Source organism: Rhipicephalus sanguineus, chromosome 1 (assembly GCF_013339695.2).
Source record: "Rhipicephalus sanguineus isolate Rsan-2018 chromosome 1, BIME_Rsan_1.4, whole genome shotgun sequence".
NCBI lineage: Eukaryota > Metazoa > Arthropoda > Arachnida > Ixodida > Ixodidae > Rhipicephalus > Rhipicephalus sanguineus.
In genome coordinates this window covers 58488641-58515264 of record NC_051176.1, presented here as the reverse complement: position 1 = coordinate 58515264, position 26624 = coordinate 58488641, and the positions used below count along the sequence as shown (strand labels likewise).

General features: G+C 45.8%; 1 protein-coding gene across 1 annotated transcript in view; it reads right to left on the bottom strand.

Annotated features, from left to right (window-relative positions):
• Positions 1–26624, bottom strand: part of LOC119391747 (Golgi-associated plant pathogenesis-related protein 1-like) — a 151718-nt gene that overhangs the window by 37596 nt on the left and 87498 nt on the right. Inside the window, exons 2-4 of the mRNA XM_037659403.2 lie at positions 20705–20855; positions 10933–11082; positions 880–1009 (exon numbers count right to left, since the gene is read on the bottom strand). Coding sequence (XP_037515331.1) covers positions 880–1009; positions 10933–11082; positions 20705–20854 — 430 coding nt within the window. The 5' untranslated portion in view covers position 20855. The remainder of the gene's footprint in view (positions 1–879; positions 1010–10932; positions 11083–20704; positions 20856–26624) is intronic.

The window sequence follows — 26624 nt, the reverse complement described above, 5'->3', positions numbered from 1 at the left end:
TGAACGTGCACATGAAAGTACACTGCAGCTTATGGCAACGTGCATCATAAACAAGGACGGCACAGTATACGTAAGCATAGACAAAAGACATTAGTGCATACGTCTTTTGTCTGTATTTATGTACTGTGTCGTCCTTGTTTATGGTGTGCTCTGCCATAAGCGAGCAGGACTAACCAACTAGCCCGCCAGCTAGTATGTCTTAAGAAAGTACACGGGCGGTTCTGCGTTACGCATCCACCAGAACGCTGCTGCCGCTGTCGGTAAACAAATCTGTACATGCAACCTCATCGGGCATGGTGTTTTGCGTCGTTATCAGACGCAAAACACCATGTCCGCTGAAGTTACTGCAGCAGCGACGCAGTCACTCCTGGGTGCATGTAGAAATCAGTACTTCATTTTTCCACAAGATTTGGTATTGCGAATCAGTTCTGCGGGATCTCGCAAGGTGGCGGGAATGCTATGAAAGGGATAATTGACAACCACCCGTTTGTAGTATAAAGGTACAAGAAAATCCGTACGGATATTTTAGAACGAAAGCTCCTTAGCTGACGAAAAATTCGTCCAGGTCCGGGGATCGAACCGGGGACCAACGTCTTTTCGGGGCGGTCGCTTTACCTATTGAGCTAACTAGGATGCTAGCAATTGGCAACGCGAGGGCGAATTAATCGACAACTCGAAGCACATGGACGACGAATATTGCAAATCAGTTCTACAGTAACTCGTTTGGTGGCGGAAAGGTTATGAAAGGGAGCTATCAAGTTGAGTCGTCGAGTAAGTCGCTGTCGCACCGGCAGTTCCTCGGCAGACAATGGTAATATGCATCCCATGAAAATTTGTTTTTTTCATTGAGCGCAATTGAGTTGTACATGCAATACTCACCGGTGACGTCAAAGTCCGGCACGTAAGACCATCGGCAGAAGAGGTTCTCGCCGACGTCCCTGAACTTCCGGTAGTAGAAGTCGTCCGTGTGGGCCAGGTGATTGGCCCAGTATTGTGCCAGGTCGCAGAGCTGCATGCGCATGGGGGCATAGGGTGGCGTGAGATTCCGAGCAGGCGCATGCATGAGGATAAATATACGCACTCTTAAAGGGGTCCGGAACCACTTTTCCAAGTTATCATCGAATGACCTCTGTAACGAATTTATTGCCTCACGATTCGATTGCCCCCCCCCCCCTAAGAAAAAAAAAAGAACGAGCGGAGTTACAGGGATTTGTCGTACGCTTCAAGCGCACTCACTCTCTCAACCCTCGTCCCGACGAGCACGCTGGAAGCTGCACAGGGAGTGATGGCACGGGGTAAACAAGTTGCGCCAGTGCGCGTCATGGACGTGAGCGCGCGTGATGAAGCGCGATCGCTCCCTCCCGTTGTGATTCCTGTGCGCGGTGTACTGAGTAACGTTAACGGACTATGTAGAGCGACGCCGTCACATGGCGGCACCCTATGGCAAGAAGGGCATCTGATTCAAACGCCACTCTCGATTTAGGTCGGCTATTAGCCAATGGCATGCTATCTGCCGTTCAACGTCAAACGGAAGGTGCCGGTAGCTCCGAAGAGAGTGAGCACAGGCATCTGTATGAAAAGAGGGTGCCTGAGAAAATGGCAACTTCGCGCTCCGCTTCTAAACTTTCCTTGCCGCGCCCGACTGCAAGATTTGGCTGAGATGTTCATGTGGCAGTGTTCGCTTTCCGCGGGATGTGCTTTTTTTTCCTAAGCCCGAGGTGCGGTTTCACAAGTCTGCGTGTCACTGGATGGGCCTTTAGGCTACTCGTTCTCTGCTTCGCATGAATTCGACTCCCACAATTTGGGCGATCTGCCGGAATTTTTAACAGCGGGGCTGTTTAAGCCGACCGTTAGTCCGTGCATGCATAGCGAACAGAAAACTATCATCATCATGAACCGGCGCGCGCTCTCTTCGTCGTCTTCTGCTTCGCTCCCAGAACACGTACGCCGATTGGTCCGCCGTGGGATGCAATAACTCTAATGGACGAGAGAACGAGTACAAAGAGAGTGAAAGAAAGAGAGAAAGGGAGATAATTTCTTGGCGAGTCGGGATTCGAAACCGCATACCCACGATCCGAAGGCGACCATCGTAACCACTCGGCCATCCAGGCACGCTGACAGGGCATAGCATAGCCTTGTATAGTATAGTCTAGCACGGAGGTGGGAAAAGGAAATCAGGGTGAGGAGGAGGGAAAGAGGGGGGAGAGAGTAAATCATAGCATAGAAAGAAGGAACAAGGGAGAAATAGAGAGAAAGAAATGGAAGAAAGACAGAAAGAGAAAAAAAAGAAAAAGAGAGAATCAAAGAAAGAAAGAACGGTAGCATAGAAAGAAAGAGAGAAATTGAGAAGAAGAAAGAGAGAAATTGAGAGGAAGAAAGAGAGAAAGACAAAGAATCAAAGAAGGACAGATAAAGAAATAAAGCGAGAAAGAGATAAATAGAAATAAACAGACACAAAAAGACATAGAAAAAACAGAGAGATGAGAGAAAAAGAAAGAGAGGAAGAAAGAAAGAGAAAATAAAGAGAAAAAAGGCCGGCCAGCTCCGCCCTTTCTTCACGCTTGGCACCACTAGTGCGAAGCTACCTTAATTTTTTTTATGGTATCGATATTTAAATATGCACGTTACTCCGAAAATAAATACAGAATAAATACGAAAATTCATTCATCCTAGTTATCCCCCCTTTTTCACACGCACGCAATTTGCATGCGTTGGCTTTCTTGCGTGTAAGCGCGACAGATGCAGAGGTTGTCCCGTGGCTTCAGTTGCGCTCACGGCAGCACTAGCATCCCACTTGGCCGTAAACAACCAGATGAAAGTTCGCACACGATGCCCGCCAAGATACGTTGTCCGAGAAGTGCGATTTCTTCGGCTTCCTTTCTTTGTGTGTCGTTGTGCCTGGGCTATGCAAGGCACTCGTAGGAGTACCTTTTTTTTCTCATAGCACATAGCCATTAGACTTTCCTCAATATTCTTGATCATCATACGCAGGGACATTCTAGCTCGCCGGAATTCTGTCGCAGGGGGCCTCGGATCGGTCTCTGTACACCGGCTTCTTCTGTTGAACCGTCGGATGTCAGCAGTTATTGCATTTGTGTTCTCGTAATTTCGGTGGTGGGAGATCATCGGTCCAATTCCGACAGCGTTAGCATTCGGGCATGCCTTCGCACGGGCAGGGGCGTGCTCTGCGCCGGAATGCCGCCGCTTTCACCACAAGGGATACGACGCCGAAGAGACCGGTTCGCGAGTGACACTTGCAGCGCTCGCGTCCCATCTTGCCGTGAGCTGCCAGCCGCAGGTTGACCACGGTGCCGGCCAGGGATGTCTATAGAGCGCTGCCTGCTGTTCATTGGGTAGTGCAGTTATCCTACACAGGCGACGCCTGAACAACATTCAGCGGTGCCTTAATGGTTAGCAGAGATACCACAGCGGACACGGCGCCGGCGAGGCATGTTCGCGAGTGACACTTGCAGCGCTCGCATCCCATGTCACCGTGAGATGCCAGCCGTGGGTTGGACATGGTGCCCGCCAGGAACGTCTTGAGCGCTGTCTGTGGTCCAGTGGACAGAGTAATCCCACAGGCGACTCTTGGTGTGCGATTTCTTCTCAGTACTTTGATGGTGAGCAGGCGTCCAAGGCAGATGCGGCATCGTAGAGACCCGTTCTCGAGTTCACAGAGGCAACACTACTGTCGGTGACCATGGACACGTCTCAGTGGGTGCCAGCCACTGGCATATCGAGCGTCGCGGCTACGAAGCAGCTACAGGGCAGGGTACTGCCGTCAGTGCTCATTGGACGTAGGGTATGCAGCCCGAATCCCGGGACTGAAATGTTCGCAGGAATGGGAAGCCCCTGCTCGCGTAAGTTCACGCGCTCAACCGGAACGACAGCGACGGCGCCCCCGGCAAGCATTTCTTCTTCTATTCTTCGTCTTCTAGGTAGAGTGAATAATGTTGGTTAATGTCGCAAGGTAATGTTATGTCGTGAGGTATTTTCACTAGGACGTGATAACGCTATGGTATCTTGTATATGCGTAACCCAATGATTGGATATTTTCTTTATTTGACACTATTATTCGCATTTAATGTTTCTTTTGCAGTGACATTTGTTATTATAATCTGTATGTTATATTTAACGCTGTTTTTGTTTTGTAATGTCGTGACAACTAATTTGACATGTGCGTGATATAGCTGTATGTCACGTGGCCTTTTTTTTTCCTATTTCGCGGGCATCTGTGGTAAGCAGAAAAATACCGATACTTAAAAGATAAGAAGTTAGAAACTGTCAAACTGGATGTTTTACCAACCGCGATCTAGAACTTTGTCATTTGAATTTTCGCCGTACTTCATTGCTTCAAAAGTTGGTTAATTAATATTTCCTAATTATGCAATTAAGCAGAACACAAGAAATAGTGTGACTTGCTCCATGTAATATTCAGCAACATGCATTTCGTCGCGTCGTCATAGAGTTCGTTGACATAGTTATAACCTCTGGCTAGAGTTAGCTAGGCGCGCTGTAGAATGTTTGACATTTGTTTCCATATATGCACCTGCGTATATTTGTTTATGTTATCTTGACAAAATACGCAAAACATCGTGTTTTATGTTAACTGTCTTGTTGTAAAGTGTTATACATCTGGGACAAAACTCACAGAACTAATTAGCTTCTCTTTCTTAACTGGTCTTGGCCGCTGCAGTGTCATATTTCGAGACGTTTTCTTTTCGCTTCGTTTCGTTTGTTTTCTAAGCAACGAAGAATAACCAGTGCCGCCTAAGATGCGCCCACTTCTCATATTCATGTTAAAAAAAATAGAACTTGTGATTGTATTCACTTGATCCTTAGTCGCCCAGTCGCCCGGGCTTGCCATTCGTGAAACAATGTTATCGCGCCGCCCGGGGTTGGGAGCGTCGGCCGCTTATTTATTCCTCATCGAAGTGACCAACAGAACCTAGTGCCACTCTGGCGAATCAAGGCAATTAAAAACAATAGAGCACATCGCCTGCCACGTGTCCGACCTAGGACTATCTTCAACGACATGATTTGGGTTCTATAGTGATATACGTTTAGGCGACTCGTTGTTATCGAAAACAAGGATCCCGAGACCTTGGCTGTGGATCTGTAGCTGTACAAGACCATCAGAATGCTAATGCGCTTCCTGAAGATAATTGGGCTATACCAGCGCCTGTGATTGTATACGGGGTGTTTAAAAAAAATACGCCCCGCATATACGGGGTGTTTTTTTCGAGATGCACGAACATATTAAAATCTTGCCTATATAAATAATTACGACGATATTCTTGCCATGCGAATCTCCAGACTGACGGCCTCTAGATACATAGTAAATTGCAAATTTTCGCGCGTAATGAACGGTGCCTTGTTAACTAACTTTAAAAATATTAATCTCTGGTAGCTAAACCAAGGGAGTAGTTTGGAGACTACCATGGAAAGGATCTAGCAGGGCGAAGAAATTTTCATTACGGGCATTTTTTTTAAGAGCTACGCGAACAGATATTTGACGTTGAAAAGCCCTTCAAAAGCGCATACTGGCGCGCAAAAAAAGCTTTAGCTCAGATCAATATTGGAAAAGTTAATTAATGAAACCTCGTTAATTCAGAATGATATCACATGTAAGCGAATAAAATAGAAGCATACGATTGAGACCGCCCCGCAGTAAGTGATGACCTTATCTCTGTTGTATTTGTTTCTTTAGGTTGAGTGACATGCCAATAGTACTGCTGGCATTTATTATAATCTTTGACATTAGCACGAGTACTTATGTTTCATTTTACAAAAACAAACAAAAAACATGCGTAATTGTATAGCGAGATCGCCACGCGCTCTGCTTTGCTACAGGCTGCAACAATGTGACAGACGCTATACACCGGTCTTCCATGAGCGCCCTTAGGGATTCTGACTTTCTGAACATTATGCCAGTTTGAAGTTCCAGCTTCCGGGAATACTCGTGCTTTTTGCAGTCACAATAATTCCACTGCTGCTTTAAAAGAAATCTTCACTGGAGTGGAAGACGCCAGGAGCCAGGAATGCGAGTCAGATTATCAAGGCGCCCAAAAGTAAATGAAAGAAAGTGACATTTTAAAGAATATGCTGCAGTTCAATCAATGAACACTTGTTCTGCGGACTGGCTGTTTGAAGTTTGAAAGAACACAACGAAAAACGCTAAATTTCGCATCATCGTTGCCAGCGAATTCTTTTCAGCACACCGGCACAACACAGTACATCAGGGTGCCTCGGCAGTTACCTCGCGTGATATATAGTTCAGCTCATGAGCTGTAAAAAGCAACACGTTTGACGCCAGTTCATAAATTGTAGCTTCTGATCTCCGGACATATGCAACCCGGGTCTGGCAAAAGCTACAGCCACTGAAGGTTTTCAGCAGTCGTTCCCTCTGAGATTAATTTCTGGAATGCTTGCACCTTTCCTTCCGCGGAATGTTTTCCACGTTTACCCTCAGTTCTTCAAAGCCAATCGCCTCTTGCTGCTTGCTATTAGGGGGACGAATTTTTCTTCGTGCAAATGCCGAGAGCCGTAATGGCATGCGGCATGAGCTGAAGATTTGCGCTTGCTGCGACGAATGCTCGAGGACAATATTTTGGGGCCGCGTTTTAAAGCAACTTACTTATTTGCATGTATATTGAAGGGCCGAGAGAGCCTTTGTTGCTGAGCCGTCTCATCTATACTCGAAGCCCTTCATGTTGATTCTTTTGCCGGGAGCAGGGCCTTCAGACTTAATACACACACACAGTACTCTATCATCACGCATATTTTCTGCCTACAGTTTGCGTATGCTTACGCGCAAGCGTAGCTATTCGAAATACGACGCCGGAAGCTGCCCGCCCTCTTCTATTATACCTTCCGGAAATTACTTGTGGCTTCAGTAAACACCGGTGGTATGGGTACAGTCGAGCTGCTCTGAGTGATTGCATTCGAAGGACAGCTAGAAGGCTCAAGAGGCAGCGCAGGTATGTATCGCAGCAGTCACATACTCACATTGATCGACAAGCGCTGAGGTGCAAAACGCAAGGGGGCGTGCTGTTTGCTTGCTTTCAAGTACACCTGAATTTTTACGGATAAGCGGTTTTTTTATGAGAGAGAAGAACTGTCAAGCAGGCCGACGGTACAGCGCGATGATAAAAAGAAAACCCGAATGCAAAGCTTTCACGCTAAGCACGTGGTTGTTTTGTTTCGCAGCTCAGGTTCGCGCTGTAAACAGAGTCGATTGGATGGCAGAATTTGTCTTTCACGAACCGTCTTCAACCTTGCGGTGTTTCCGCAGAACTGACTTGCCATACAGCAAGTCATTCAGCGTCTTATGCACCGCACTTTTTCCTGTCACGTATATATATGTAACAGAACCGACGTCGCTGTAAGGTAATGTTGCAACTCTCGCTTCCTCTGAATCCATGAAACGAAACCTGTGCACTGAACGATGAGAAAAACACAGCAGTGAAACACAAATAAGCTGTATATGCCACCTCTACGCATTGTCCCTTGATAATTCGTGAGCGTTATGTGCGCTTTGAATGCATCCAATTTGCCTGCGAATCCGACGTTTCAATTGGCCTCAATTTGTGCACGGTGATCGTTGAATCAGAGAACGGTCGCAGTGCCTCCAGGCGTGCCTCAAATAGACTCTCCAGTCCCACCTTAATTATATGTACGCTATCCTATATTCTTGTTTCCGGTTTCTACCTCCGGTCTCCTCATTCCCTTCCGGCTTCCGCTTCACTTTCCGGTATAGCCTAGCTAAGGAACTCCTAGCTCTTACGAAAGTTCGGTCAGAAATGAACGTCAGCCTCGTGCACCTAACACTCCTTAAAAAGAAAAGGGTGGAAAAGGCCTAGCTGTCGCGTCGTGCAAGTCGGAGCATTGGGTGAAACACGAAGATGCCAAGGTACTTCGCTCTATGAAGATTTCAAAAAGATGACACGTTGAATCTGCTGCCCCCCCCCCTCCTTTTTTGTCATCAATATAAACCGTGTATATAGATGCACTTTTACTTCTTAACGCCCAACAAAGCTGCAACTACTTCAACCAAGACACGTTTCACTTTCGTACTGTGACGGATTCCTGCGGAAGAGTGATCAACTAACAACAACAAAAAATTGGGGGAGCTACGCTCGAATGGTGCGAAGACTGAAGAAGCAGCGGAGCTGGAGGCCTTCCCTAGCACGTCTGCAACCTCCAACTCGCCTACCTCCACTCGCCTTCACTAAGCTACGCTATATTTTCCCTCATACTTTCCCTCACTCTCACTTCTCTTTCCTACTCCTTGCTATACTATAATATACATGGCTATGTTATGTTTTACCCTTCCCCTCCTCTTTTCCCCCCTCCTCAACCTCACTTCGCTTTCCCACCCCCTTGCTATGCTATACTAGCTTCATTATGCATTTCCTCTCCTCCACCTCTCCTACCGTTGCAATGGATACTCGGTTTTCCTCTCTTCGCTTTGCTCTCCTCCGCTTCGCCAGTTTTGCGCTGTCGACAAACTGCGCTACTCCAACTTAAACAGGTCCGCTTTTAAAAAAGGTTACACAAACAGCGTCGTGTTTGTATCGTTTATTACCTTTTTTTTAAAGTCGAGAACAATCGATATCCCTTAGATATATCACAAGGCCAGCGCGTCTAAAGGCGGCAGGCAACGTATGTGGGGAGAATCTAGTGTTAGCTGCCATCACAGTGCGACGACAGCACGGGCGGGAAAAGCACCGCTGCTCGCTTGTTCTTCATTTAATTTTTGTGTGGGGTAGAGGCCCCGCAGACGGCTCGTATATGATGGCATGTGGTAATATAATATACACACGAATTGCATCCACCGAGCTTATTGGGCAATACTCGGAGGTTGACAAATAAAGTCGAAACGAAGAAGGAAAAACGCTAAGAGAAGGCAGCGTTGCAGATTGTACAGCAAACAGGGGCTGATGTTTTAAAATTGAAATTAAATGTTATAGAAATGGTAGTCCGGCAGGCCGTGCAATGCGTACAGGGCAGATAACCGATGGTCCACATTAGCGTTAAAGAATGGATAAGTGTAAAGGGAATGCCGTATATCAGACAGTAGAGGATTGTGTGGCTTTTTGAGATGAGATAAATTTGCGGCCATAACATGAAGTCAACTGGTGCAAAAAAAAAAAAAAAAGACCAGTAGTTGGAGAACACTCGGAGGTCTTCGTTCTGCGGTGGGCGTAAGGTAGGTCAGTGATGATGATATTAATGATTTATTTATTTATTTAATTATTTACAATACTGCCAGTCTCATGTCGAGACCGTAGCAGGTGGGCGTATGATCACACATAAATCCAAGTTTTACACAACGGGCACAAAGACATGTCTAAGCAAATTCAGCAGTTTTTTTTTCTATGTCGACAAACAACAAACTGATAATACAACAAACTAATAAAAAAATAAAATATACTGAAATTGAAATCTGCAACATTAGAACATGAAATATGCAGCACTGAAATATGAATGAATAATGCAACATAAACATACAATAAACTAAATATGGAACTGGAAAAATACAAAAAAAAAATAAAATAAGAATTAGGTTTGGTTCAGGAAAGTGTAAGTTTGAACAAACATCATTACAAAAAAAAATTTAGAATTAGGTTTGATAAAAAAAGGGAACTTGAATACATAATTGCACACAATCTAATTTTCTAGCTATTTATAACATCTTCTAATAACTTAACAAAAACGGACTTCGATATGGTGTTATGTGTGCATCAAGGGTGTTCCACTAATGGACAGCACGCAGAAAAGAAGAAAACCGAAAAGTATCATTATTGCAAAAAATTACACCATCTCCCACTAAAGGGAACCATGTGGGGATGCGAAGCAGCGCATGGGTCGACTTAAAGTTCCGTTCCTCACGGGCACCTTGCCCGATGTTAACGCGCCCTTGCAAGTGAAGCACACCATGAATTCACTGTAGTTGCTGTTGTTGTTCGCCATCACGTGATTGCTGAGAGAGTGTAAGGGGGAGAGGCCACAGCGTCTTACCCTGCCCCTTACACAGGCCCGAACGCGCTAGCGCGTGCCAGCGCGTTCTGACTAGGATACAACGCGTTGGTTCATCGCGCGTCTGCAGAATCTCGTTCGCAGACGCCATCATATGATTGCTGATAGAGTGTAAGGGGGGGAGGCTACAGCGTCTTACCCAGCCCCTTACACAGGCCCGAACGCGCTAGCGCGTGCCAGCACACGTGGTTTTGTCTGCGTCACGCCAAGCTAGGACAGCATACGGCAGCCTGGGCCCCTAAAGTGCTCTGCACGTATCATCATCAAGGCGGTCGAAGAACAAGACGAAGAAGACTTCTTGGCGCGAGCGCGCGCTCAGATGGCTATGCTACACTCACTGCGGCGAGGCTGCATCACGTGGGCGGACGCCACCGCCGGACACAGCCCCGAGCAAAAGCTGCTTCGCATCTAAAAAACTCATTTAGTTTGTATGAATGATCATGGCGGGCAATGCGGGATTGCTGAAAAGGTAACGTATTTTGAACTTCTAATTTTAGTCCTTTGTGTATTATCTGGTGGAGAAATTTCAGATGAAATTTCATGATGATAAAGAGGAAGAGAAAAGAGGCTTTGTCGCTCTTCTTCAAGCGATCCCGTCGCGTTTAGAGGTTTTTTTTTCTTGCCTGTTGCACGGAGGTGGCGAAGACGGCTTAAAGGCAGGTCTGTACAAGTCCACAGCAAGTGTGTCGCAGTTACATTGCGGATCGGGGTGTCATAAAATTGGCACGATGCACCATATGGTGCGCGGTACTGTTGCGCTCAGAGTGCGGTCACAGATGGGGTTATTGTGTACGGTTTCCGTGTATGCTTCATAAAGGGAGCGCGTGCACAGTAACTGCAGTCGCGATCTTTGCTATACAGCGACATCAGCTGTGCAGCGTGAAGGCGTACCTTGGAGCAGAGCCGCAGCGGAGGTACCTCGTGCCGGAGCCTGAGTTCGTTGTGTGTACGCAGGCACTCTTGAACAAACTCGCTGTTGCTGAACTCGGCCACGCCTTCACCTTCCGTGCGCCGCACCTTGAGCGACCGGGCCAAGAGTACCTGCGCCGGATACAACGTATACCTGTCAGAAACGTATACACACGCGCCGCCTGCATCAGCAGCGCTTCTGCATAACAACGTGAGATGACTTGGAGTGAGCGAACCGATCGCTCGTATATGTCTCCGTCTTCGTCAATACTTGACGCGTTCGCTGCAGGGTGATATGGCAGTCCTCCCCCCACTTTTATTTTTTTTTTAAATTGAGTTTGACGTAACTTCTATACACGTTCTCTTTCCCACGCAGTTGCTTGCACTGCGGAACATATATTATCATCTGATAAAATACGGCCGCGGCCACCGTATTCCGGAGAGATTAAATTTCTTGAAGAATGTTATTGTGTGTAACTGCGATTTAAGCGCATGTTAAACATAATAATAATATCTGGGGTTTAACGTCCCAAAACCACCATATGATTATGAGAGACGCCGTAGTGGAGGGCTCCGGAAATTTCGACCACCTGGGGTTCTTTAACGTGCACCTAAATCTAAGTACACGGGCCTCAAACATTTTCGCCTCCATCGAAAATGCAGCCGCCGCGGCCGGGATTCGATCCCGCGACCTTCGGGTCAGCAGCCGAGCGCCACAGCCACTAGATTACCGTGGCGGGGCGCATGTTAAACAAACATGAGTGGTAAAAACTTAAAAAGGTGCTGTATTCGCAGAGGTTTACTTGCATAAGTGCTCATTGCTCATAGATCAGCCGGCTCCGATAATGATAGACAAGTGGACCAGAGCGCTTTTGGCTTGTCCTCTTTGTAACTGTCCTGCGTGAATTTTCGCGCTACATACGGTAATGAGATGTCCTACATCAGGACTGGCTGAAGTTTTCTTCTACCAACAATCCTATCTTAAGGAGTTTTTGTGAATATAGACTCTCCTAAGGCGCCTCTCATAACCCGCAGTGCAACTTCGGGAAACAATACTTGCCTGCTTGACACTGATGCATGGGAGAGTCCCAGCCTATAGCCGACGTTTCGACCATATAGGACCTTCAGCAGCATCCTGACGAAGGCATGCCCAAGCTTTTAACACGAGCTGATACCTGCCTTGTTTCGCCCAATGTTTCGTACTTCAGTTGTGTAGCTTCCTCTGATCCCTTTGTTTTATCGCACGCGCGTTGTGCTTGATGTATCCTTTGTCCCTTCCGATGACAACAGCACAGCCAGCATAACACTAATGAAAAATAGCTTATCACTGCCTTCGCTGTTACTCCGCAGAAAGCTTTCCCGCCTTTGTTCTTTCCATAAAATTTACCATCACGCATATTTAAGAAACCAGCTCACTTAAACAACCACTTTAGATTCGTCTCATATTTACCCCAAATACAAAGCCGGATGCATCCGTTGCAATACGAAGACCTATAATTTCGTTTTGCCACGCACAACTAAAGGCTGGAACCACCTGCCGGCTTCTATTGCATCCATCACCGACAGTACGCTTTTTCGCAAGCGGTTATCTGATTCTTTCCTTTCTTGTTACACTGACGCCTGATTTTCTCCCCTAACACGTAACATATGCATCGTAAATAAATATATCCATCTATTCGCGTAGTGCACATTCTGGTCCTTTTTTGTTTTACTGGGTCCTATTGTTTAGTGTCATGCCATCCTTCGTGTTTGTAGAGCTAATGTTTCTCGGTGTTCCTATATTTAAACACTTGTATGATGATGCCGCTGTTATGTAATTTCCCTGAATTTCGAACTGATTTATCAACTGCAAACACCCTCCCCCCCCCTTCGGTAAAGCAGCGGCGATTATGGTATTTAAAATAAACAAATAGATAAATAAATAAATGCTTATACGTGCCATTAACTTTATTATCATGCTTTAAGCGCGAACTGAAAAAGAAAATACTGCTTGGGGTTTGGTTTCATCCAGTCAAAGGGGCATCTAGGAATGACGTCAGTTTTCGCACACGCCATAACAGCGTCGCAGATTGGGACGGCTCGAGAGAGGACGCGTCGAGGCGCTCTTTCGTCATCGCATCGCCGATTGCGCACGTCGCGCATCAATCTGGCGACGACGGCGCGTTGGCCCGGATTATAAAGCGATAGAGGTGGCGTCGATGTCAGCGCAACGAGTTCGCCCTATAGCGCCGTCTGGAGCAGCGATGGCCCACCTGTTGCATCAGCAGCTAGCTGTCCTGATTACTTCCGGCGTTCTGTACATGAAGCGAGGAAGAAAGCCAATCGGACGACTGAATGTCAGTGTATAGGCAATCTACTGTTGATACCTTTCGTGCATGAGAAGTGCTCGAACGGTTTATCGAGTGCTGAGCAACCGGGGTTCGAATTTGCAACGAGCTTTCGTCGTGAATGGTTTCATTATTTTTCCCAAGCAAAGCTTGTTATGAGTTACAGATTTCTGTGGCGGCAGGGGGTATCGTACTCGAGAAACACTGCGCCGGCGAGCGTATACAGAAATGCGGCCCTCGAAGGTGCGCCGGCCACATGCGTATTTGTGTATGCGCCGTTTTTGAATAATTGATGGTCTCTCGATCTTGGGCTTGTCGGCGATCAGCCATGTCTAATATGGCAGTCTGATCTTTTATCGAGGTGTCTTGTCATCTCACGTTGCCACATTTCATTGTTATATGGATATGAATGCGTGACAATCGTCGTTGCCCGTAGCAACTGAACTGTTGCGCTGCTATGCACGTGGATGAAGGTCCATGGAATTGCCGGCATGATGGAAGGAAACGGTTGGGAGGGAGCATTGCACAATGCGAGAGAAATAACGAAACACAGTATAGGTCAGACATTAAATGAGTTGACTGTTGGGCGAGTTGGTGCTTGGACATATAAACCATCTTGAGTATCGCAACGAGACAGGACAACAGGCTCGTCTGCTGCTTTCTGTTGGTCTGTTTCGTTGCGCTACTCGAGATGGTTTATAGGTCAGATACGCACACGTCAAGCTTCGCTAGCCCCCATTCGCCCGGTATAGGGAACGGTTGCTGAATTTTTTTTTTCGTTGGCCGTCACCTTCGCTAGTAATATGTCCAGTGCCACAATTGGATGAAAATTTTCTCGTACCATGTGTTCCAGTGTAAGATGTCCTTGTGAATACGGGTCCCAGTCGTAGTCAGAAAGGGGGAGAGGTATCATCCCCTCCCCGGAAATTATTGCAGTTCGCGTTAACATAAACACACACAAGCACGCACACACAGATGCATCGAAACCCCGACGCCCCTGGCTACGCCCCTGATATGGGCTGAGTTTTGTTTTCTATAAGCAGATATTGGGATAATGTTCTTTAATAATTCAGCTCTGCAATATCCTTACGCATTGGTAATATACTGTTTGAACTTTATAGAGCAATTTGCCCATTATAGACCAATAGTTTCGAAAAAAATAGCCAATGTAAAAAATTGAGAAATGCTGTGAGTGTGTTCTCATATTAGGCCGAAAAAACAAATGAACACGCAATATGTAACGTTTCTAAGACATCTTAATGTGACATCCTTCACGGTAGTCAACATGTCAGTGAATGCGCATAATTGACGTCTCGACAATTAGGACAACAATTAAAATGCCAACAAGAGAAGGAGATCGTACTGTGCGAGCTGAACTAAGTGTATATTATTGGCAGTCGAGTGGAGATGCACCAGCGATTTTTGCAAATTAAAATAAAATTAATTAAGCAATGAAACTAGCTTGTCTCCACCATGCGCAGTCAATGCACACGACGTCAAGACCCATATGATGCGGTGACTTTTCATGTGAAGGCCTCCGAAGCTTATTTATTTATTTATTTATTTATTTATTTATTTATTTATTCGAAATGCCTTAAAGACTCATTCAAGGGCATTGAGTAACGGGGGCACCAGTAATTACAAGACACAAAAAGAATACGAGCCAAAAAGCAAAACACAACAAAAACAAGAAGAAACAAGCAACAAAACAAATATTACAAATATCAAAGGGCAACAACGTTATACGATACTAACACGCAACGAAATCAGGTTATCACGGAACGTTTCACGATTAGAGATCCAATGTGATCCGGAAAACCGTTCCAATGTGTAATAGCTCTAGGTAATCAAGCCTCAACCAGCAGTAAGACGCAAGAGCGGCCTTTTTTTCTTTTTTTTTTCTTTTCTTTGCTTTTCTTTAGTGGCCCGAGCAAACGAGTTACACTCATGTTTCTCTTCGAAGCACTTCCGGTAGAATTTACTTCCGGTTTTCCGAATATTCAGAAAACTTATTTTAAAAAACAAAACGGCTATGAAATGGATGCTTCTGGTTCAAGTTAAGAGCTATATTGGATAAATATGATATCGGAGCGTAAGTTTACTTAAGGGCACAGGGCCCTATACCTTCCATGTAACTTAAGGCTTCTTTGAGACCCATTTTCTTAGAAACTACTGCATGTAAAGCGTTCGGGTTTGCTTCATTTTATTCGTTGGCGTCTCTTCTTGCAATGGAACTGGAATTACAATTGTATTGCAAGTGTTGACATTTCTGCGATTTTTTTAACAAAGCAAGTAATTTTTGTCATTATTTTTTAAAGTAAAACCGCCAAAAAATTAGAACTATTCCGCATACGCACGCCATCCTAGTTCAGTAGCTTCTTATTGATGTTCGCCTTATTCTGGTAAAAAATCAACCTTCCGTTTTTTCACGTTGTTTTGGTAATGGCGCAAACAAAACACAAAAAAATGGTTTCGAGATATTGAGTTTTTGTTGAAAAAGATGTACTGAACAGTTTAATTAAGAGCAACCTGTCATATAGGAATGAGCTTTTCGCTTCTTTTCTGGTTTTCTTGGTTTTCTGGCTTGTTTCGTCATATTTTTTGTCTCGCTATTGGACAAGTGCTGTCGAGGGCGGTCGATCTCACCCAACCATACCCAGTGTTGCGCCTCGTTCATATGTCAAAGGGTCTGGAGAACGTTTACTCAGGCCATGCAGGCCCTTTTTAAAGTTAGAATGGTTTCAAAGGTGGCAGTTCTGAGGGTTTCCATTCCAAGGAACACGATCCATTGTGTTCTCTACGAGTGCCACGGTTCCTCCGCATTATGTGCAGACACATTTACTCGTAATCATGGTTTGTAGAAGCTCCACATAAATCAAAGCGTGGCCATTGTCACTACAGGTAACATTTTGTCCTTGCGGCGACGCCGAATGAGGACAAAGCTTACTTGCTAAAGTGCTTGCACGAGTGCTCCAGGTCTCGTTTCTGTTAGTAGCCGAAGCGTGTCGATTTCCAATTGCACTGCGTATTCTAAGCAGTTTCTTTTGATTTGACAACACGAGAACATCTTTTGCCGCCACAACAAAATCAAGAAAGGCGCAACTAAACTAAAAATAAATGCGCCAGAACCGTGTCTCCATGCGCGTCTCTCACCAGTGTTGGCGGTAACGCGTTACATGTAACGGCGTTACCGGTAACGCGTTACTTTTTTCGGTAACTTAGTAACGTACTCGTTACAATTTAGAAACTGTAACGGGTAACGTACTTACGTTAACATTTTTCGGTAACGTGTGGTGTCACGTTACTCGTTACTTTTTCATCCTGGGGGTGCCGTTTTCTTAGAGCTCGCCCCGACAAATTCTTTTGTCGCAGCGTCGGACTGCGGTCGGCCTGCCAGGCATTGACAAAGAAAGCGCGGGCGCAATGGCTTTTTTTGTGGAAATTGTGGGGACCAATTTCTTAAGACGCGCCGACTTCTTGTGTGGAGGTCTGTGCCATCGCCACACAAAGCTTGATGAAAACCGCATAATTCGCCATGAGAAACTGTATGGACATGCTTCTCGTGGAAGTGAATGTAGCAGATGGATTGCTGGCACCTGCGCCTTTTCGTGCCCAAAGGACAGGCCGTCCCAAGAGAAAGGTTTGGGCCATCGCCACACAAAGCTTGATGAAAGCCGCATAATTCGCCATGAGAAACTGTACGGACATGCTTCTCGTGGAAGTGGATGTAGCAGGTGGATTGCTGGCACCTGCGCCTTTTCGTGCCCAAAGTACAGGCCGTCCGAATAGAAAGCGCAAGGGCTGGTTTACTCCATACCACGTGCCGATCGTGAAATTTTGTACGTGGAGGAAACAAAGAAACCCCCCCCCCCCCCCCCCCGAGAGGCTGCGACAACATAAAAACGGTGTCCGCAAGTTCGCGTGACAAAGGAGTACACTCGCTGAGCGTAGCACGGTTAACGACCGCCGCATCGAATTCGACAACTCCCGCGTCGTCGACTTAAGCGGCTTTCTGTGGAATTCTGGCCCATCCAGGCGACAGCCGGTAACGTCAACCGGTCTACAGGTGCGCTGCCGATTGGGAGTCTGCCTTATTGTGGAGAATAGGCGTGACCTCCGGCTGGAAGAAAACCCTGGAAAGAATGCGAGCGGGACGCGAAACGTAGAATTTTTTTCTTGTAACGCAAAAAAATCATTTTTTTTACTCACTACCTTAATACCGCTGTCACACGGACGGCCTTAACCGCGGTTAAGCTAACTACGGTTACGGCTAATCACGGTTACAGGTAGCTACACGGCAGACATTACCGCAGTTAGTGTACTCATCGTGGTTATTGCAAACCGGTGATTCCACGAGAGATCTACACGGCTCCGAAAATAGATATTTCAGATTTGATTGAGTATTTTATATTTTCTGCATGTCCCATGCCAGTAGCCTGAAAAGGAACTTAATTTGCTTATTAACTGCATAATTTACGACGGAAAAATATCAAACATATTCAATCCGGAGGGACCAGTTTCATTACTTGTCGTTCTCGAAAGTTCACGACGTTGTAAAACACAAATGTCGTTACAAAGAAAATATTTTGTGTATTAAATGTATGCGCAACAAAGAATAAAGTAACATTGTTTGAAACTTGTAAAGCTAAAGAAACTGTTTTTGAAAAATGTCTAAATATGCGACATTTTATAGTAGCTACAAAGTTGATAAGGCTTATCGACATTGTTTGAAAAATAAATTTTGCTTTTTCTATCTGCAACTGCAGCCAAGTTTCTGGTTATTGAACTCCTGAGTGAGTGAGGCTAATCTTGAACACCCTCACATAAACGCTCGCAATTTTTGCGGTAATTATACAGGTTGAAGTGAACAAAAAATGTTTATGCAGAGATATTTTTTTACGTGCACTAGCCCATTTAAGCATTTCTTTACTACTACAAAATTCGCGCATCTATTTTGCTAGCAAAAGCACACCATCAGAATTATTGTAAATTTCTTGAGATTTCATTGATGCTTTCTTTGCGAATAGCGTTGATGATTGAATCTCATATTCTGTATAACGTCATTTTGTGAAAAATGACTTCACCATGTGTCAGAGTCACAAGCCATCACACGTAACTCTAAAGGCAACTTTAGGCCATTATACCATTGCTAACGTCCGGTACATATGTGCAAGTAATACTCGTTAAATCAGCATTTTGGGTATATTCGTTGTTTGGGATAGAAGTTTTATGTGAAACATAAATTTCAGATTTAAATTATTGTTATTGTGGTTTCATGCAGCAAAGACACATCGATTAAAATTTACGATTGCGGAGTAACGGCAGAGGTAACGACCGTTACTTTTTTTCGGTAACGGTAACGGTAACGCGTTACATTTTTTTGTAGGTAACGTAGGGCGGTAACGCGTTCCTTTTTTTATAGTGTAACGAGTAACGTATTTATTACTTTTTTTCAGTAACGCCTACAACACTGTCTCTCACACACAAGGCAAATGGACTCGGCAATTGCCACGTGTGTTCAATAAAACTGCACCATGTGCCTTTAAGTAGCCAGAATACTTTTAACGCGATAGCTTTAAAGAGCTCGTTTCGCAGACATTCCAGCGTCGGTGTCGGCGTCGGTGTCGGCGTCGGTGTCGTTGGTTGTGAGCGAAAAGTAATCATCTTGTCGTGACCGAAAAATCGAGAAAGATGAAAACAAAATAAATAATAAAAATCTTCGCGTTCGAGTGAGAATCGAACCCAAGCGTTCTATATACGACAGAGCGACGCTATTGCTTGAAATGGCTTCGGAAATTAAAAAAAAAAAAAACACTATATGAATGCGATGTAGTGGAAGGAAGTCTCCTTATAGGGACACTAAAGAGCAAAACGATATTTCTCACATTAGTAAAGAATACTCTTTCACGATACCAAAAACGCCACGCTTGCTGCGAGAAGACGCTTAATAAGCGAGAAAACGGGCGAAAACAAAATGTCGGTGGCGACTCCACCTTGAAGTTTCCGCACCATTCGCCGTGACGTCACATGTTTTGACGGCGCCTACTAGGGACTACGTAGTTCCTAATTGGTAAAAATGAAGTACGTTGTCCTCTGAGGGGGCCATAGACTTAGCATACCAAGTTTAGGGTAATTTTGTTGAGCCAATGACACCAAAATACGATAAATACACTTTGAAATCCGTGAAAACGTCACGCGGGGACATTTCGGTGCGAAATTTAAAAATGAAACTCCGAACTTCATTCTCTCTTCTATTAATAAATTAACCTATGATGGCGAAATTAACGACATTAGAGTTCTCAGAGCACAATTTATCGATCTAAACCGATTCATTGTTTCTCTTGTATTATTGATTCGTTGTTCTCTTGTATGTATTGCCGGCAGTACGCTTCATGAAACCACGGGTCACCACCCTGTTCGACAGAGCGTCTTGGCACAGGATACTGTTTCACGAGGCACATGAGTGTGAAGCTACCTGATCGTGAATCAGTAATGGTTCACCTCGGTCTGCTATGCTTGCCACTCAATTTTCATTCTTTTAGTTGTGCATCACAAGTCTGCTGTAATTGCAAAGACGCATGTATTTTGCCTACTTTATTAGGTAAGTGGTAGTGAAAATAAATATAACATTGTCGTGCCTGAGGTTCTGAATCCAGTGAGTCAACTAATGTTACTCACTTTGCGCTCACATATCTTTAAGCCTTTACATCCGGGGTTAGTTTTGAAAAATGGTTCCCAAAATAATTTCATTTAATGCTTGATTGGATTGAGACGTTGAATAAATGCCCGAAACACATTCGGAATAATATATGTATTTGTATAGCATTCATAAGCATTTGTTCAGTTTGAGAGAGTTGGCTTCACTGCACTGTGATCATCGCAAACACCACTCTTAACGCTTAATCTATAGCATCTATATATACAGTGGAATCTCGTTGATACGATTCTGCATAATACGTTTTTCAGCCCAATACATCTTTGTCTTTGTTCCCGGCCAACATCCCTTGGAAATAATGCATTTTCATGCGTTTAATACGATCACATTTTTGCCCAGAATTGGATAATACGACCGCGAAATCGGATCTTGGCCCGATATATCTAGAACTCCAGCGTTTATTCTTCGGTGTGCCAGCTCGCACCAAGTTTGTTATATTATGAGGAACCGCTTTATTCAGCCGTGCTCGAGCCGAAATCACACTGATGATGATATATACAGATGACGAAGATGCACAAGTGATGATGATATGTAAAGAGGAGGAAGAGTCATTCACTTTCCGTGCTCACTATATATATATATATATATATATATATATATATATATATATATACTGCCTAAAGCCATAAAGCTCACTAATACAGGTCAACTTTCCTTTTTTTCACTTTTGCGCTTTACGGATAGTGTGGTAACGAATGCAGCTGTGCCTCACCCTGTCGATAAAGGTCGGAGACGGGTAGTGAAGCTGGCAGCCCAGGAGCCTCGACGGCCTTCGCTGCTGGTCTGCGTAAGGCGACGGGGGAGGGGTCTCGTCATCCTTGGTAGAGCGGGACATTCGCAGCTTTTCCAGGAAGTACTCCATGCTGGGAAAAAAAAAAAAGGATACGAATATTGGCGAGCCCGGAAACACAAGCGGAGACGAAATGAGCGCTTTGCACGTGGGGGTGTTTTAAGAGCGCTACACCCCAAACACAATAATTGTCCGTAGCGGCGAGTCCGAGGCGTTGCCTCCTCGCTGGAGTCCCCGTGCACCCGACACACAATCCTTGCAGTCCTACCCGTTGTCGGGGGGGGGGGGGTATTATGAGGGGTGATCGCTGGTATACAGCCTCTATACGTATGCGAGAGTGACGTGCGTTCGGGGGCTGCTCTTGCAGATGGCGTCGGGTAATAAGACCTCGCTGTTCAGGGGGACGTTGACGGGTGACAATGGGTGGGTGCTTGCTTGCAAGACGTGCCAAAACCACGATATGATTATGAGGCACGGCGGGCTCTGGAAATTTTGACCATCTGGTGTTCTTTAACGTGATCTGACATCGCAGAGTACACGGGCTTATATAGCATTTCGCCTCCATCGAAATGCGACCACCGCGGCCGGGAATCTAACCCGCGATTTTGTTGCAGGGCACTCCGCAGTGGCTTGTAACCCACCACAGTCAGACTCTTGTGTCCCTTCCTGACCAGTGTGGTGAGCTTGTTGGGTATCTCGTTCGATTTCGCGCAAAATCTTTATTAAGGCGAATGACTTAGATATCAAACGCGAAAATTGACCGTCGGCGTCGTCGAAACGAGTGATGAAAATATCGTCATCACGTGATGTTGGCACCATATGACGTCATCATGACGTCACATATTGCCAAACTTGGTGACTTTATCACACGACATCGTCAAAGGTGGTCAAAGGTGGGCCAATCACGGAGGCAGCGCAAAACCAAGTTAGGTGCAGTAAGCTTTGGGAGGGGGGCGGGGAGGATTAATGCATAGAATGAGAAAAAAAGAACATAACTTTCGCCTTCGAGTTCAGCAAAATTTAGCAAAAGAAAATGGAAAAACAGTAATTTCTGCTTGGGCGTAGCCAGACTTGCCCTCTTCTTTTAAAGGAGCACTGACACAAAAATTTTGCATCTTGTTTTTTTTTTTTTGTTGCAATAGATAGCTTATGATCCACTTATCACGGCTGCAAACCTCGTTTGCGCCAGTGCGCGACGGTTATTTATTTAGAGACGTTTTCAGAGCGCCCAGTCGCAGTTTCGGTTTCAAAGAGCACCGAGCTAGACAGCGTCCTCCGGAAGCCGGGAAAACACAGCTGGCCACGTGAACACGCAAAATTGTGACGTAGGCGGCGCACGCACGTGGGTGCGGTGGGCGCCGAACCAGGTCAAGTGGCGCCAGCTATGGAGGATTAGAAACAACTAACAAACGCGCAATCTATGTCCTCCGAGCATTCGGAAGCGCCTAGAATTACTGTATATGCTACCTTTAGGTAGCAGAGTTGCGCCACTGTTTTCCGGACGCCGCTCGCTCTGCCTTCGATGGTTCCAGCAAAGCTATTCGCCGAGCGCCGTCACGTGGTCATAGGTGGCTCATTTGCGCTGCGGAGAAGCCAACACTTCCCAGGCGACGCCGACACTCCGTAGATTCCGGCGGCTCAAGGTCGGTTGACATCGGCGCTGTTGTTATTAGACAGTTATTAGTTTAGCGCTAGCGTGATAGCGGGGGTTAAGGGAATGTCGTTACCGTGCCGCAAACGTTCGTTGTGGACAGCGTGTTTTAGCTTAGCGGAATAGCGCTTACGTGCCCAATCTGGGACGGTAGCGCCACCTAGAGGATGGTGAATGCGTTAAAAAAAAAGTGAGCAGAAAAGACTGAGAATTCTCGCCTGTATACCCGCACGACGCAATATTGCTACTTTTTTGTATATTTGCTTGCGTTCACTGTTTTAAAATGTGACGAGTGCAATAAAAGCCCCATGAATATCTGCTGTTTAAATCAACGCTGTTACTCTGTCGCGCGAGCGCGGCTCCTGCGCGGGTGGTGAGCGGCTTTCCCGCAAGACTTCGGAGCCCAAGATGGCGTACCTTGGCGCAACTCTGCTACCTAAAGGTAGCATATACAGTAACTCTAGAAGCGCCCATCTCGACTCATTAAGCTTACAGCATCTATTATTTGACTATGGCTCTCAAAAACGGCGCCGAATCGGGACGAATACATTGCTGTCGAAGCTTGAGGACATGAATCTAAAGCAAATGGAAGCATCAGTTCGGAACTTACACGTTACAGAGCGCACGGCGGCCACTTGATAGATTCGAAGTGGACGACAACCGCTTTTGGCAGTGCTGCCATGTTTTTCGGAGGCGCGAATGCCTCGCCGGCGAAGCTTGCCGTGCAAGTTGGACAGCTCTCGCGCGTGCGGCGACGGCCGACGTTCTGCGGCACCGCGCCGTTGCGGCAGGCTAGCCGCTAGCGTGAGCGGACCATAACATCTGCCAACGGGCACGACGAGCGAACAGCGGAAGAGAACATAACTAGCACACGCAAAGCCGCAGGCACGGAGGAAGAAATGGCAGGTAGCACGGCACAAGCGCAAGGGCACAACCAGCCACCAGCCAACACAAACTCGTGACGTAGGTTTGTTTACGCATCCCCCGCGTTGATGTCGGCGTCGCGAAGCGCTCGCATCTCGCTCAGTCGCGCGGCATGCACTTTAAAATTGATTTTAAATATGTTCTAGGCTATATTGGCCCTTGATATTTTGTAGACGTTGTGTACGGCTCCACATACATCTATTTCACTCATTATCTCGCCTTCGAAATTTTGTGTCAGTGCTCCTTTAATACTGTTTTCTTTCGTTTCACTGACACGAGTGGGTATAAGGTGATGCTACGGCTCATCAAACAGTTTTGTTTACTGTTCGACGCACGCACTAAACTAATTTGCAATATCTGACAGGTTTCTTTACTTCTTGTACGGACGTTTCAGGAACAAAACGTATTATCCAGCAAGCGCATTGTGCTAGCATATGCGTCATTAGCGTAAATGATATTGAGGACACGCTAGCGGCGTGATAACCGGGTTATTGCATCGATATATATAACGAATACACGATACAAGTTTTCGCCTAAAACGTCGCTGCGTCGTATAAATAGCGAACCTCGTCGCAGAGTCGACTTATATTAACAACATTCGTTGTTGTTGGTGTTGTTGTTGCGTAACATCGAGTTGCTGACGAATTCTGGAGACACCATGAGTGTACGACCCCGCCATTCTTTCTTTATTTTGGTCAAAGTCATGCTATTTTCTTGGCAAGGAGTAAGAGAGTGGTTTGTCATTGCTATCACCCTCGCGGTGTCACATACCCGCCGCTGAAGCAGCGCCCGCGAGAATCTGTTCAGCAGTTCGACCGATGTTACCTGTATTGACATCGTGCCAGTACACTCTTAATCAGGTCCTGGTTAAATGCTGGTTGTACCCAGGAAAGCAGACGAAAAATGTCCGGTTTCCTGGCTATATCTAGCACTTTAAGCGGGACCTGATTAAGAGTGTACTGATTGCACCGCCGCCTACAGTCAGGATATCCCATTCCTTCCACCTTAGATCTGTACAACAAGGGTGGCCCTGAAGGAGCACTACAGCTGGCGGCACTGCCGCAAACATTTGAATAGAGTCGCGACAGGGATATCAGTAGGAGGGCCCCAGCACATAAGACTTATTCAAACGTATCCCGTCTTGCGCCCAGCTTAAGCAAGACCGCAGAAATTTATACACGCATATTTTCTGCATATTGTAGCCGCACCGACATAAAGCGAAAAACGAACAAACAAGCAAAAAAAAAAAACTGGAATACAGATGCTATGTACTCCATCATTTCCTCCACTCTGGCACATCCGCATATATTCTGTTCGAATGCTGTGTGTAGCTTTCAGTTCGCTTTGGCGCGGGTTCTTCCATTCTGGCTCTTTCTATAGGAAAGCGGCAGAATGGAGCTCGCAAGCAATACGATGCGGGCATGTGTATGTACGCCCAATGAGGAAAACCTCGGCGCTCGGCCGTGGGTGCTTCCAGCTGTCTCGATAACATGTCACTCGCTTGGCACTTGTGACGCGCGTCATTAATATTCTTCTTGAAGGTCGTCCCTATAGATTGCGTATGCGCCTTCTGCGCGTCGCTCGAAGAATAGCCTTCCACTCACCTACATAATACTGTAGCCTTCGGGAACACCTGCACCCACTAAGTCTTGTATTGGACTGCGACCTCGTGTCATGAGGGTATGTTATATTCACAATCTGCCGAAGTGTCCCGCAAACGTGCGACCGCACTTAAGTAGAAGTCGATTGTTATTGTTACGGGTGCAGTTTTCATTCATTCTGCTATTTTCGTTACACAGGCTATATTATATTCAAGTGGTATGTAACGCCATACATATGTATCCCTGACGGCGAGAAATTTGGAAGCAGTCATATGCGGTCTTACAAAAAAAAAAAAAAGAAAAGAATAAAAGTTAACTTAAATTACACTTGTACCCATGAGAAGCAGCGACGCGATATCTGGCAAAATAGCATGCACAGTAACGCTTGCACTGTTTCTCCACCAAGCATGCGGATCATGCAACCCTCCCCGTGCAAGATCAAAATAAAGTTCCTCTCTCTCTCTCGCTTCGGTATCGGTTAGAGTAAAACATTAATAAATACGCGGGAGTGCATGTTTTTTTGTAGAAGAAGAAAACTTCAGTCGATAAAGCTGGGAGGTCGTCTTTGTGTAGTTGGCGCGCTCTTCGGCGGTGTATAGATGCGGACAGACACGATCTTACACTGTGCGGCCTTTTGGCGATATATCCTGCCTTGGCTTCGTTTCAGTTCTTTCACCTCCGCGGCTGGTTTCAGGGGATAAGCTGCAGAGCGTGGCGTCAGCCATTCGTTTGAACGATCGCTAGGAAGGACAGGCACGCGTTATTGTACGGCCGCAGTATTTATTTGCTGTATACCTCATCCGGTGAAATGGAGCGATGTGGGTTCTCCGACTGGCGATCTGTAGGTCCTGCGTTCGCGTCCTCTCCGGTCATGCGACTGTATTTCTTTATGAAATACTGGAACGTGTTCTGCTATTCCAACGATAGATACCGGCGGACATGAGATAGTACGTAACCATGGAAAAACAACAACAGCGAAATTAGACGTGGCAAGTCCCTCCAACAAACCACCACAACTTCGATATTTAAGGCTAAGTAGCCTACAAGGCGTGAGAAAATTATGTAGTAACGTGCCCGTAATGTCACTTTCCTGTATTCATACGACAATCGATGTTCAGCAATACCTGGTGGTGATGATTGCGAGTGTCCATACTGCATTATTTCAATCAATCAATCAATCAATCAATCAATCAATCAATCAATCAATCAATGTATCGCACATTCTCTCCTTATACTGCCGCCAAGACTCATACCGGCACGATGGCGCCAAAGAACCGATGTTGTGCCGAGTGGTTGGGGCTCAGATTGTCGTTCTTGGCCCAGACCAGGTAAGGGTATTGCACTTCGACGCATGCGAATTATCAACCTCCGATGTTTTCTTTTTATTTTATTATTATTATCGATGTAATGAAGAAAGAGAGGTTGGCGCCTTTAAGTGGCACCGGCTAGTCCATGTCGCTTAGCATACAAAACGAAGGAAAACGAAACAAATAAAACAAAAATGTCAGAAAATATCGCCCGCAGTGAGGAACAAAGACGCACAACAAAATACAAACATTACGTGAATACGAAGTTTTGCACATGGAATCGAGAAAATAATAGAGCACAGGGGTTGTACAGATATTAAAGGCGCCCTGTAACACTTTTGCAGCACGGTCAAAAAACG